General features: G+C 37.3%; 1 protein-coding gene across 1 annotated transcript in view; it reads right to left on the reverse strand.

The window, feature by feature from the left end:
- The window catches only part of LOC132104440 (atrial natriuretic peptide receptor 1-like), a 113,352-nt gene that overhangs the window by 51,228 nt on the left and 47,148 nt on the right, over positions 1-14,976 (reverse strand). The window contains exon 3 of the mRNA XM_059509917.1: positions 9,903-10,016. Coding sequence (XP_059365900.1) covers positions 9,903-10,016 — 114 coding nt within the window. The remainder of the gene's footprint in view (positions 1-9,902; positions 10,017-14,976) is intronic.

A 14,976-nucleotide genomic window follows, 5' to 3' on the forward strand; every position in this document is an offset into this window, starting at 1 on the left:
ATCTCAAAAAAGTTGGGACGAGGCCATGTTTACCACTGTGTGGCATTCCCTCTTCTTTTTATAACAGTCTGCAAACGTCTGGGGACTGAGGAGACAAGTTGCTCAAGTTTAGGAATAGGAATGTTGTCCCATTCTTGTCTAATACAGGCTTCTAGTTGCTCAACTGTCTTAGGCCTTCTTTGTCGCATCTTCCTCTTTATGATGCACCAAATGTTTTCTATGGGTGAAAGATCTGGACTGCAGGCTGGCCATTTCAGTACCTGGATCCTTCTTCTACACAGCCATGATGTTGTAATTGATCCAGTATGTGGTCTGGCATTGTCATGTTGGAAAATACAAGGTCTTCCCTGAAAGAGATGACGTCTGGATGGGAGCATATGTTGTTCTAGAACTAGGATATACCTTTCAGCATTGATGGTGCTTTTCCAGATGTGTAAGATGCTCATGCCACACACACTCATGCAACCCCATACCATCAGAGATGCAGGCTTCTGAACTGAGCGCTGATAACAACTTGGGTTGTCCTTTTCCTCTTTAGTCCCAGTTTTCGAAAAAGAACTTCAAATTTTGATTCGTCTGACCACAGAACAGTTTTCCACTTTGCCACAGTCCATTTTAAATGAGCCTTGGCCCAGAGAAAACGCCTGGCTTCTTTTTTGACCTATAGAGTTTTAGCCGGCAATGGCGAATGGCACGGTGGATTGTGTTCACCGACAATGTTTTCTGGAAGTATTCCTGAGCCAATGTTGTGATTTCCATTACAGTAGCATTCCTGTATGTGATGCAGTGCCGTCTAAGGGCCCGAAGATCACGGGCATCCAGTATGGTTTTCCGGCCTTGACCCTTACACACAGAGATTGTTCCAGATTCTTTGAATCTTTGGATGATATTATGCACTGTAGATGATGATAGCATCAAACCCTTTGCAATTTTTCTCCTTTCTGATATTGCTCCACTATTTTTTGCCGCAGCATTGGGGGAATTGGTGATCCTCTGCCCATCTTGACTTCTGAGAGACACTGCCACTCTGAGAGACACTTTTTATACCCAATCTTGTTGCCAATTGACCTAATAAGTAGCAAATTGGTCCTCCAGCTGTTCCTTATATGTACATTTAACTTTTCTGGTCTCTTATTGCTACTTGTCCCAACTTTTTTGGAATGTGTAGCTCTCATGAAATCCAAAATGAGCCAATATTTGGCATGACATTTCAAAATGTCTCACATTCAACATTTGAAATGTTATCTATATTCTATTGTGAATAAAATATAAGTTTATGTATTTTATAAGTTTATGTATTTTGATTTGTAAATTATTCCATTACTTTTTTACTCACATTTTGTACAGTGTCCCAAATTTTTTGGAATCAGGGTTGTAAATCAAAAGACAACAAAAAGATAGAATAGAGAAGCTTGTGTTATTATTTTTTTTAAGGAAAACAAGGAGTTAGTAAATAAATAGCGTGCAAGTCTAGAAAGGGCAAGTTTATATATATATATTAAGAATAGAATTTGAATATTGAGTGCTACAGTTAGAGGGTCCAATCAAGATGGAAGAGATGTGTTTTTAGCTGATTCCTGAAGATGGCTAAGGACTCGCTAGTAAAAAAAACAATTACAAGAGCACCAACGTACGTGAAACGTGCCCTTTAAAAACATATGGTGTTTAAGGATTACGTTTATGCAAAACTTGCATGCATCAGAAGAGTACTCGAATATAATTTAGTGAGTTATTAACACAAGTAAAACATATTAACATATTAACATGTGAGACAAGGGACATAATTCCGGAATATCATACCACAAAAAAAAAACAAAACAACAACAACAACAAAAAAACCTAAAGGATGAAATTTATCATCATACAATAAATGCATTATTACTAAAACAATCAAAAACACTTACTATACAACAACGTACTATATACATTGTATATATATATATATATATATATATATATACAGTATATATATAAATATATATATATATATATATATATATATATATATATATATATATATATACATAAACAGTACTTACTATATATATATATACATTTAAATTTCAGTCTTCATTTATTAAATCAAATTATTTTTGTCCTTGTCACTGTTTAACTTGCATGAAGCCTGAAAGACATCTTTGTCACAACGAGTGAGTTCATTCCATAATTCTATTAGTTTAAATTGCAAAAATATATAAATATATGCATTTCAGCATGTTTTTTGTTAAGCTCAGCATGTACATCTGCTATGAAGAACTGCACAGCTCATAATGTCTGTAACCTGTTAATATAGGCAAAGAATTTAACAAGCAGCGCTAGCATAGGCAGTATGTAAAAGGTGTGATAAAAACCTGATGGGTCAAATTTGGAGTTGTTTAATAAAATTATTAATGTATTGACATTTCTTTCTTTTATGTGCTTGATATTTTGGGGGATGTTTCATAACATTTAAGTGAGACACAAATGGCACTGCAGCAAACCATGAAAGGAAATGACCAGAAAACAGGCAATCATGTTCAATACGAGCTCAATTTATTTTAAGAGGTGCAGATTAACAGTCAATAAATAAAATAATTTATAAGGTAAATTATGGGAAAAGGGAGAAAACTGAGTGACGCCAAAACAAAAAATAATCAAAATCAAAACAACCTTTAAGCTTGCATACAGTGAGTTCCTGCTTGATGACAGCAGATTAAAAAAAAAAAAAAAACTTAAATTCGATCTGCTCCGGAGGCCTACACTTCATGTTTTGACACCACTGACTGGAATATGTTCCTTCTGTCAGGAAGCTGAACTCCCTTCCTGACCTTGCCTTCCCTCCCCTCCCCTCTTTTGCCTCAAACACCACTGAACTCTGAGCCCCCTCCCCTCTTTTGCCCCCCCCCCCATGTCCCACATCCCCAGGTCCTTCCACTCCCCCTCCGACTATCAAACTCTGACCTGCACCAGTCACTTTGTGCACCATTGGTCTTCTCACTACCTCATTCAACTATCTCTTCAGTCAGTTTAAATAAAGAACTGCTCTGAGCTTTTTGTCACTTTAAATCAGTCCGAATAATCTCTCTTGCACTACAATCATTTTATCTGCACTGTTTGTTTACTTCACTGGTTTGCACTCTATCTGCCATGTGCCTTGTGCTGCTTTATTTAATTTAATTTAATTTGTATTTCATTTTTTTTTACAAGCCCTTATTTTTATAGTTGTATACAAATATAGTTTGTTTAATCTGTATCAATCTGTATTTTTATGGTCTACTTGTTGTGTTATCTGTATGCACCAAGGGTCTGAGAGTAACACAATTTCAATTCTCTGTATGTATGTGCAGTACATGTGGAAGAATTGACAACAATACAGACTTGACTTGGCTCAGTTCTGCCTTCATATTGGCTGGAGGGGCTGGCTCTGATGCATCCTTTGCCAGTAGGACTGCGATCTCTGCATGCAAGACATGAGCATTGACAGAATTCACTGATGTTAACTGGATGCCCCTGAACTTGGACGTATGCTGGGCAAACTTAATCATATAGCGGTGTCTTATGGTCTGAAGGAGCCAGTGAGAAAGGCTAAGGAGTGCTAACCAGGCTCTCAATAACTGTGCAATTGGGACCAGCGGAACCCCAGACACCCCCACACTGGGGCAGCAAGTTGGAACATAGAGACCCAGCTTGTGGGGCTCAGTGGAGACCTAAAGCGGGTCTGAGTGTGCAGTGCATCATTTTACTGGTTCCACAGTTATGCAAGGAGGTCTGATTGTGCTCTTGAACCACCTATGGTTGCCCGCAGGCTTATAGAGGAGAATGAAAGTTGTATGGTTCTGCACTACTTTCCATGCCCTCATGGGACACAGTGATAGAAGAAACTGCTCTTTTGCCGAGAATTTCAGAACAGAAGGAAAAAGAAACACCTGGGTGGATTCTCCACCTGGCCCTCCTCCGAGGAAGGGAGTGGTGCGATCACAGTCTCTCAAAGAGCTGCTTCCTCCATCTCTGGGTTGCCTGTCTCAGGGCCTTTTAACTTTCTACTTGCTGCCAGGTTTGACAGTGACCTGGAGCAGGGGTGGACACAAAGGACCACCCTCAGTGACAAGCAGACTAAGGTGCTGTGGCCGGCGGTTGGGTGGAGGCTGCAGCTGTCTGCCAGAGCAGGATGTGTTTTATGGCATCTCTCTGGTTTTGTGCAGCAGAGAACTGCTGGGCAAAGCTCTTGACTATGTCACCAAAAAGGCTGGTCTGGGACATGGGAGCATTTAAAAACCTGATCTTCTCAGCATCCCTCATGTCGGCCAGACACAGCCAGAGATGGCAATCCTGGACCATGAGCATGGTCGTCACATGACCCAGCAGATGCGCAGTGACCTTCATTGTTTGAAGCACGAGGTCAGTTGCCATCTGTAGCTCTTTCTGAGCTGCCGGGTCATGACCACCCCCATGCAGGTCCTTCAGTGCTTTAGCCTGAAAAAAATCTAACTTACAGTACTCTATTTCAGCAGACTGTAAGAATTGGAATTTTAAGACAAGTTTACACTTTAAGCACCTAGTGTTAATTCCTTAAAGTATCATGAGCTATGAAATCACACCATTGAGCAATATATTATATATGATTCAAATATGCAGGACATCTAAAAATCTGATCATGATTAACTAATAATCTGGCTTTAAAATAAAAACTTAAAAAGTATGTATAATATGAAGAGAAACTGGACAGATCAATTTTATTTTACTTCTAAGATCTAATCAAAGTTTCAAAAATCTCTGTCACCTTGAGCTACAGCCATTCATAGGTAGAAGTCAGTGAAACAGAGCCAAACAGTTGTTGACAAAATCTGAGCTCTGATGTAGCGTAATGAAACGGAGGGAAAAATGCTTCAAAAAGCCAAGGAGTCAGAGAGCTGTAGAAAAAGTGTAGTTGTCATAGCAACTATAGACAGAGCATGGACTCATCGATATGGAACATCTGTGTGTGATGGCGGATTGGGAGATTACAGAAGGAGAAAAGGAGATTTCTACCATCCTAAGAGAAGGAGAATGGTTCAGTGAAATGCAAATTCTGAGTAAAAGGTTGAATGAATTGAGAGAGTGGGATGTGGGCAGGACTACGTAGATATAAAAATTTAATTCAGACCAAAAAAAAAAAAGCAACAGATTGAGAGATATAAAAGAAAAACAATGTGGAGACAAAATAAAGCATAGAAAGCAATTACAGATTCAGACTGTGAGCAATACAAAAAGATAGAGCAACAGCATATTTATGAGTGCTAAAGGACTGTGAGCCATAAACATATCCAGATCAAACTACAACAAAAACAGAAAACATGAGTTGTCTGGGTGTAACTATGCAGTTGCCAGGGTGTTTCTGCACAGCAGTTACCAGGGGGTTGCTATGCAGTTGCTAGGGTGTTCTGGGCAGTTGCCTTGATGTTTCTTTGCAGTTGCTAGGGCTATTTGGAATTTGCTATGGAGTTGCTAGGGTGTTCTGCTTGGTTGCCTGGGTGTTGCTATGCAGTTGCCAGGATGTTTCTGCATAGCAGTTACCAGGGGGTTGCTATGCAGTTGCTAGGGTGTTCTGGGCAGTTGCCTGGATGTTTCTATGTAGTTGCTAGGGTTTTCTGGGATTAGCTATGGAGTTGCTAGTGTGTTCTGCTTGGCTGCCTGGGTGTTGCTATGCAATTGGCAGGTTGTTCTGAGTCAGAGAGAGCAGTGCCATAGGCAGTGCCTAACAATGCTCTGGATTAAAGAGAGAATTTATGAAGAATTTAAGCCTTCCACAGTGAAATGGGAAGACAAATTTGAGATACCATGAAACATAGTTCACCAAAGGAAGTACACGGACAAAGAAACAGAGAGAGAATTTGTTTGGCTGTAATAATATGGTGGCAGTGAAAGGAACAACTAAATGGAGAGAGACGTGTGAGCTGCAGGCAGAGGGAACCTTCCAAATGAGCTCACTACCCTGGGGAAATGGATGGATGCATCAGGCTAACAGACTAGAACAACAGATGACAGAACAGTGAGAAGAGTTGCAGGCACCTTATTAAACTTCAGCAAATAATATGACTGTGCATAGAGCATGCAGCATATCTCATCTAATAGTTATCTATGGAAACACAGCCGCAACTTTTTCCAGGCATTGCAAATAAGTCTTGGCTATGTTGACTGTAGTACACACAGTCAGGGTGGTAAATCTACATGTGGGAATGTTTGTTACTAAAGACTGGAATATACTGCATGACTTTTGGCCAGATTTGCCCCCCGATTTATAGACTGGAAGAGTCGATGCTGCAGATTCTGTGCAGTCTGAGTTGACAAGACCTTACAGAAAATCTAATTGTGTATAATCAAGTTGTGCATAGATTCCTTTTTTTTTATTCATACTATAATTTCATCCAGTTAGAAGAGATCAAACATGTTTTATATTTTGAGCTGATTTTTATTTTTTTTGTTGTCTCCTAGCAATAAGGCACATGTTCCTGTGTGAGTTTGTTGTGTTCAGAATGACTTCAAAATTACGAAAGTGTGATCTTCATTCATTTATTATATGATGCATTAAACTATACCTCTCATTGGTTTTATATAAAGTAATTAAACAGAAAATATTTGTTTTCAATGGTTTCATTTAGAAGTAGGCATTTCAATCTTTCAATAGGCTTATTTTTTCATGTCTGTGAGGCAAGTATTCACTGAGTTTTGGTTAATTTTTGAAAGAAGTATATGAAGACCGAGATGGCAGAAAGTGCACCGTACGTGTAAGGTTTCTTTATTTTACAAAAGTGATTTATAACGTTTTGTTTTATGAATTATGAAGAAATGTTATTGGGACTAATTTACAGAGTGGTACATCAAATGAACTCTCCTTCTCTGTGATGGGACAAGCAGTAAAAACATGATGAGTTAAAAAGGGGCATTTCACGGCTGCCCACACATGTGAAACAAATATTAAAGCATAATAAAATGTTTTAGCCATAATCAAAAATACAAATAATTGCTAATTGCAAATAATATTAGCTTAAAGGGGTCATAACTGCATTATAATAAGCTATATTACTCTGTCAGTCATCGTCCTGCATCATATTTTTCAGCAACTGTATGAAATATAGAGATGAATTATAGTTCTGGGAAGGGAGGGGTGAATTTAACACATGAATGGTTTAAATGCATTTTCTAAATTTGGTGCAGTTTAATTAATTGCACCAAATTAATTGCAATTGCAATTGTTAAATTGACAGCCCTACTTAAAATATTTTGGCAAAATTGAGATTGCATGGAAAACAGCAGCTTGGTCTTTTTGCTAAACTTCTTTTGTGTTCAATGGAAAAAGATATGAGTATCAGACAAAAGGGTGCAAAAAACTGATTTTGATCTGGAATGGACTACCATCATTACTAGAGAAGATCAAATCAGAATCCATTCCTCTAGAACAGTGATCCTCAAATCTGGCTCGCGAGATCCACTTTCCTGCGGAGTTGAGCTCTAACCCTAATCAAGCACACCTGAGTTTACTAATTAGTGTCTTCAGGATCATTAGAAAATCACAGGTAGGTTTGTTTAGGAAAGTGGATCTCGTGAGCCAGATTTAAGGATCACTGCTCTAGAAGGTCATCAGTAGCTTGTAATTCAGCTTCAGAGGATGGGTGGGTAGGAGGCTCATTCAGGGCACACATCTTTAACAGCCCTGAGCTGATCCGGAGCTAACAGACTCCTCTGTGGTGACAGACTCGCACAAGGAGACCTGCAGCTAAGGGTAATTACCATTCTTCCCCACTGTCAGTTAAAGGTTACTCATCACGCACACATGCATCAGGGTTCTTTGCTTTGGGCGAGTACCAGGTGACATTTACTGGCAGAGCACAAACAAGCAGAGCCGGCAACTTCAATCCTTTCTGACTAAGAACAACCACCATCTCAGTCTGTTTCAGGGAACCAGTTTCCCTTTCTACCTCAAAACCTCAGTAGAACATAAATATAAAGCTCCCCTCCCATGCGGCTGTGATTAAATAGATAAATTTTCTGTAAGGGGGACACTCTGGCACAAATAAAAACGCAAAATGCAGAATTAATTAAACTTCTGTGCAAAACCTTTCATTTAAACAAATATCCTAATTCACACACCACAGTCCATCATCAGCCAGGTGCAATACATGAAACTTTTATTTCGTCACAAAATGTAACTAGGCCTATCACCCAGTTTTGGATATATAATTACAGTAGGTCCAGCTTTATCCTCGGTACACTCACATAGGGCGATATATAGCAAATATCACCTGCTTGACTCCTTGCATTGTTGCAAAATCTAAACAATACTATCGTCAACTTCAATCTGATAAAACTATAAACATTAATATCATGGTTGTCTCTAAAGCTGCTTTGAAACCATGTGTTGTGAAAAGTGCTATGCAAATAAATTTGACTGGCTGATACGGGTTGCAGCAATAATTTTTTAATTAAATATAAGCAAAATAACTATTTCTATGCAAATATAAAATGGACCAGATTCCTAAGCATGTCTTGAACAATTAACTTTGCTTTATTTCATTATAATGCAAGTTACAGATTTTTATTTAACGGTGCATTCAGTAACAGGGTGACCATATTTCCTATTTTTACTGGACATGTCTTGGCCGGGATTTCTAATTTGCCTAAAATGGCCAGGTTTTGGCTTTATTTTCCTATTGTTTTCATAACTGCTGAAGGTAATGACTTAAAAGTAGTTTGACCAATAGTGTTCAGGCTTTGTACATAATCGACTAATCATGGCATGTAAGAAGGTGGGATCATAAGAGAATGGTCAAATCAATACAAATACATGTATACCGTATATAATTTATGAAGACTGTAAAGAGTACATCAATAGCAAAACAAAAAATGTTTGCATTTAACTGTGTCTCATTCATTTCAATAGTACCAGTGGTTTTGGACTCCATACGGACGTATGAAACTGGTTTAATAACCACTACCGTTTCAAAACTGTTTTCTGTAATGGGATATACGTTCATAATGGACAATTTGGATGGCTATTGCTGGTACGAGGCTGTGATGTTTGTGCTTGGCACTTGAAGTTGCAGCTTATATTGTCAGTCTGCGATGTGAAAGCTGCGGGTCATTGCAGTTTGTTTCATCATTCCAGCAGGGATTGCTTGTTCAGACATATGTTTTTACACTCATTCTGATTAAGTTTTGACCGGTGGATCGCACACATGCTGATGCATGCTATCAGCCCCACTTCTTTTGGCATTTAAAGAATCAATTGAGGTGTCTGGAGTTTGTTGCATCTTTCACAGCCTAGCAGTCAAAACCAGCTTGATTGCTGAGGAACTGCCCTGTGCAAATTGCAATCAACATTAATGTTGTAGGTCTGTGTCTCTATCTGATTTAAATAATTACTTTAGTGAATTGGGGGCTAAAACAATGTAGAAAACACATACAAGTAAACAATGCTATAAGCAGGCACAATTCATTCTTATTGTCTAAACCTTGGGATAATTCTTTATGAGAAACATCCCAAAGGTGAACTGAGAGTTAGTGTGCAGCTGAAATCTATTAAGACGAGGTGAAATGTGCTGCGTCTTGGAGAAGCCAGAGAAACCATTTGCATTCTTTTATAAGCTTCAAAGTCAATAGGGTCTTACGGGTGCAGTGGATTGATATTCATTCAACATGGGAACCATGTGGTTTAAAAAAACTCACCAGGAACAGAAATCTCATTCCAGTGGTTTGGTCTCAAGAGATGGGTCTCAAAAATCTGTTTACAATCAGTGCAAGGCTTTATTTGGTTTGCACTTAAGTATCTTCATTTAAATGAATAAATACTCTTTTAAAAACTATACTAAAGTGTACTTCTTTTTTAAAAGTATTGCAAATGGCCAATTATTTTTGTTATTTAATATTACTGTTTGATGAACTCTTACCAGAGAATCTTCTATGCTGAAGTTAAACATGTCCATGGCATCTGTCTTCAGTTTGGACACAAAGTCCTTGTACTCTGGGTTTTGAGGCTCTCTGTAGGTCAGGATCTTCACGCTCTGTGAGAATTCAACACAAAGGCAAATTTTGAGTTGTTTAATGTACAAGATAAAAAAGTTACTCTTGTTAGGATACACATGAATGAATCACAGCCAAACAGAATCTTTTTCAGCTAATCCAATCAACAGATCAGCTCAAGGACAGTATGTATGAAGCAGTGGAGTTTGCACAGTCCTTATTGGATATTTTTATCAGGCTTTTATAGCTCATATAGTGAGAATATGGAGCTCATACTAAAGGAGAAAAAAAAAAAAAAAAAACAACACCTTAATTTTATTCAGAGGCCCAAACTGAGCAAAATATGCAATTTGGTGCAATTGCTGATATTTATTATGACCAAAAAGTAAGATGAAATTTTGAGAGCTTGTACTGTAAATTAGTGATATCTTTATAACAGTATAACAGACTACTTAGATAAAAATGCATAAATATCAGCTGTCACTCGCGATCTCTCAATAATGTCTTAGTAAAATGATATTTAATTAAAGATCTGTAGTTTTAACTGTGTAAGGCAAAACATATAATGCAATTTATTACAATGATGATTGAGAGATGAAAAAATTAATGTTCCTCAAAAGCCTGATTTACCATATAATTTGCTTCAGTCCAGTAATTGTACATTTTGAAATATTATAAACAATGTACAAATTTGTGTAATTTATAAAAAAAGGAAATATTTCACAGCAAAAAGACTTTTGAAACACAACCCGAAGTTGGACGTTTTTACATTATAATAAAAGGCTTTTTACTTTCTAAAAAATATAAACTATCAATCAGATGACAGAAGGTATGTAGTAGATTGGTTTTCCAACAAGTTTTTTTCATGCTGATAATTTAAGAGGGCATCGAAATGTGTAACAATTATGAAACCGTAAACTTTATAAGGTTAAAGATAGATGGTACCAGCCAGAGGAAACCTTCACCATGAGAGACAACTTAATTTTCTTTTTCATTCCTTAAAGACTGTAGCTGTCACGATCATCAGCTGGAGTGCCCATGAACTCCAATAAAGGGCACTCCACTCAGGACTCTGGCATTCTTGTATTTCCATTCCCAACTCCATTTCCCATAATCCCGTGCTTAGGGCTAATAACCACCAGGTGTTCCCCATTACCACTCCCCATATAAACTTTGTTTGGACTCTCAATAATTGTGAAGTCTTGTTCTAGCCCAGTCTGTCAATGCCGAGCGTTTCTCCTTGTGTTTGTTCCTCCTGTGTCTGACTTTGGATTGTTTATACTACCTGTGATTCTCTGCCGCCTGCCCCGACCTCTGCCTGGTATTGTTGCCGTTTCTGGATATCCCTTGACACACCTGATGCTGTTCCTGATTTCTGCCTGTCTGACCATTCTTTAATTAACTACTGCATATGGATCCGAACGTCTCTGACTCCTTGTTACAGTAGCGGTATGTGTATGCAGATTTCTGTTTGTCTCAGTGTCTGTATGTGAATCAAAAGAATGCAAAACAAAAGCTGGCTTTCGTTAACTAAGACCAGCCATTCGTAACAAATCCAATTTTGTCCAGGGTAGTGAGGCCAACAACAAACAGAACAACAAACAGCAAACACCACAATTAACATTTAGTTCTTAAAAATTATTAAAGCATATTTTTATTTTTAAAATACATGTATCCTGAGTAGTGCTTTTTCTTTTGGCTTACTTGGAATTCTGCTTTAAAAAAATGTTTGGCACAAATGATCAACAGCTCCCTCCATAAAGCATGTAGCATTTGTTTTCACTCTTTCACAGTCACATCCTCTGAGAAAATGTTTTTATGTGAACTGTTGATGTCCAGTTTCACAATAATTCCAAATGTGTTGAGCCAAAATTGGCATCTGTGCCACAAACTGCCAAATTATGGCAATCTGAATGAAAAGGCTGTTATCTAAAAATTGGGATGCACCTATTCTCAAATCTTCAAACTCACTTTGTGTCTGTCCTCTCAAATTTGTGTATTCATGTGAAGTGGACAGGGATAATGGGAACTGAAGCTGAAGCTGAATAATAGAGTGCCTCTGAAAGACAGTTTCTCTTGGATTTTCAACAGCACAGAAGGACAAAATAGACAAACAAAACAATACTACAAAATATTACAGTGATGTAAATATTATTCCTTTTCAGGAAGAGCTTTTAAAAAGATTTTCCTGCCTTGTAAAACAAAAAGTTGAAACTATTTTCTCTCGGAAATTGCTAATAACACTAGCAATGGGACATTTTGAAGTAGAATAACTTAAATAGTATTTTCTTCTTTTCGTTTTTTCATTTTACTTACATCCTAAATTTTTTTCTTTTTCTTTTTTTTATATATTTTTGTCTTGTGCTTCTTATTACTAATTAAGGGTTTTTGAACAAACACGAGTCTTAAACTTTGGAATGTAACATATTTAAGATAATCTAGTAATGGTTATTGTTCCTTTTCATATCAATATTACAACGAGAAGACCAAAATGTGACTAAAAGGCTCCTCTTTTGTTGGTCTGTTGGTTGTTATTTTGGTGGTCTAAATAATTGATTCCCATCCAACAGTATGTGTACCCCAATGGAAACTGAAGCATGCTCCAGTCGAGCTAAAGAGGTAAATATTACAGTTTTACTTAATATAAATCTATATTTTGACTTAAAACAGTAATTTGATAATACCCCAAAAATGAAAATTCCTGCATTATCATTGTTCCAAAAGTGCATGACTGTCTTTCTTCATAAGAAAACAAAATAATATATTATAAATATATAAATAATAATACAAAAAATAATAATATATAAAGAAGAATATAAAGAAAAAAAAAAAACCCTTTCTCAAAATTTCTTCATGTTCCATATAAACAGTCATAATGTTTTGGGATGACGCAAGGGTGAGTAAATGAGAAGTTTAACTTTCCAGACACATTATGGACCTAATCTTACATATTTCATAAACGTTTTTTTTTTTTTGCAACTGATATACTGCAGAAGTCTTCAGATGGTTTTTTCATACTTTACAAAATGTAAAACTGTAAAAAAAATCCACTCACAGGTGACTTACTCATTGATGTAAGTATAGATCAAACATAAAATAGAAAAAACAAATCTGGGATAAGTTATATATATACTCTTTGTATATATATATGTGTGTGTGTGTGTATACAAGTGCTGGTCATATAATTAGAATATCATCAAAAGGTTGACTTATTTAACTAATTCCATTCATAAAGTGAGACTTGTATATTATATTCATTCATTACACACAGACTGATATATTTCAAATGTTTATTTCTTTTAATTCTGACAACTAAGGAAAATCCCAAATTCATTATCTCAGAAAATTAGAATATTGTGAAAAGGTTCAATATTGAAGACACCTGGTGCCACACTCTAATCAGCTAATTAACTCAAAACACCTGCAAAGCCTTTAAATGGTCTCTCAGTCTAGTTCTGTAGGCTACACAATCATGGGGATGACTGCTTACTTGACAGTTGTCCAAAAGACGACAATTGACACCTTGCACAAGGAGGGAAAGACACAAAATGTCATTGCAAAAAGAGGCTGGCTGTTCACAGAGCTCTGTGTCCAAGCACATTATTAGAGAGGCGAAGGGAAGGAAAAGATGTGGTAGAAAAAAAAGTGTACAAGCAATAGGGATAACCGCACCCTGGAGAGGATTGTGAAACAAAAGCCATTAAAAAATGTGGGGGAGATTCACAAAGAGTGGACTGCAGCTGCAGTCAGTGCTTCAAGAACCACTATGCACAGACGTATGCAAGACATGGGTTTTAGCTGTCACACTCCTTGTGCCAATCCACTCTTGAACAACAGACAGCGTCAGAAGCGCCTCGCTTCAAAAAGGACCGGGCTGCTGCTGAGTGGTCCAAAGTTATGCTCTCAGATGAAAGTAAATTTTGCATTTCCTTTGGATATCAGGATCCTAGAGTCTTGAGGAATAGAGAGGAGAGGCACACAATCCATGTTGCTTGAGGTCCAGTGTAAAGTTTCCACAGTCAGTGATGGTTTGCAGTGCCATGTCATCTACTGGTGTTTGTCAACTGGGTTTTCTGAAGTCCAAGGTCAACGCAGCCGTATACCAGGCAGTTTTAGAGCACTTCATGCTTCCTGCTGCTAAACCAACTTTATGGAGATGCAGATTTCATTTTCCAACAGGACTTGGCACCTGCACAGAGTGCCAAAGCTACCAGTACCTGGTTTAAGGACCATGGTATCCCTGTTCTTAATTGGCCAGCAAACTTGCCTGTCCTTAACCCCATAGCAAATCTATGGGGTATTGGGAATAGGAAGATGCGATATGCCAGACCCAACAATGCAGAAGAGCTGAAGGCCACTATCAGAGCAGTGCCACAGACTCCATGCCACGTCGCATTGCTGCAGTAATTCAGTCAAAAGGAGCCCCAACTAAGTACTGAGTGCTGTACATGCTCATACTTTTTATTTTCATACTTTTTAGTTGGCCAAGATTTCTAAAAATCCTTTCTTTGTATTGGTCTTAAATTATATTGTAATTTTCTGAGATACTGAATTTGGGATTTTCTTTAGTTGTCAGTTATAATCATCAAAATTAAAATTTGAAATATATCAGTCTGTGTGTAATGAACAAATATATTATACAATTTTCACTTTTTGAATGGAATTAGTGAAATAAATCAACTTTTTGATGATATTCTAATTATATGACCAGCACCTGTATATATATATATATATATATATATATATATATATATATACACACACACACACACCACTAGTCTGTGCTATCGGAAACAATCGAGTATTCATTAACCATAATCCATGCACAGAGTTTGCAAGTATGATGTGAATTTTAGGATTACAATATTGAGTCTAGCTGTTACTTTCTTTGACTTTATCTATGTTGCATGTAAAATTAAAATATGTAATGTAATGATTAGTGTTCCTGTAGCTCAATTAGTAGAGCATCACGTTAGCAAGCGGAAGGTTGGGGGTTTGAAT

Source organism: Carassius carassius, chromosome 25, assembly GCF_963082965.1.
Source record: "Carassius carassius chromosome 25, fCarCar2.1, whole genome shotgun sequence".
NCBI lineage: Eukaryota > Metazoa > Chordata > Actinopteri > Cypriniformes > Cyprinidae > Carassius > Carassius carassius.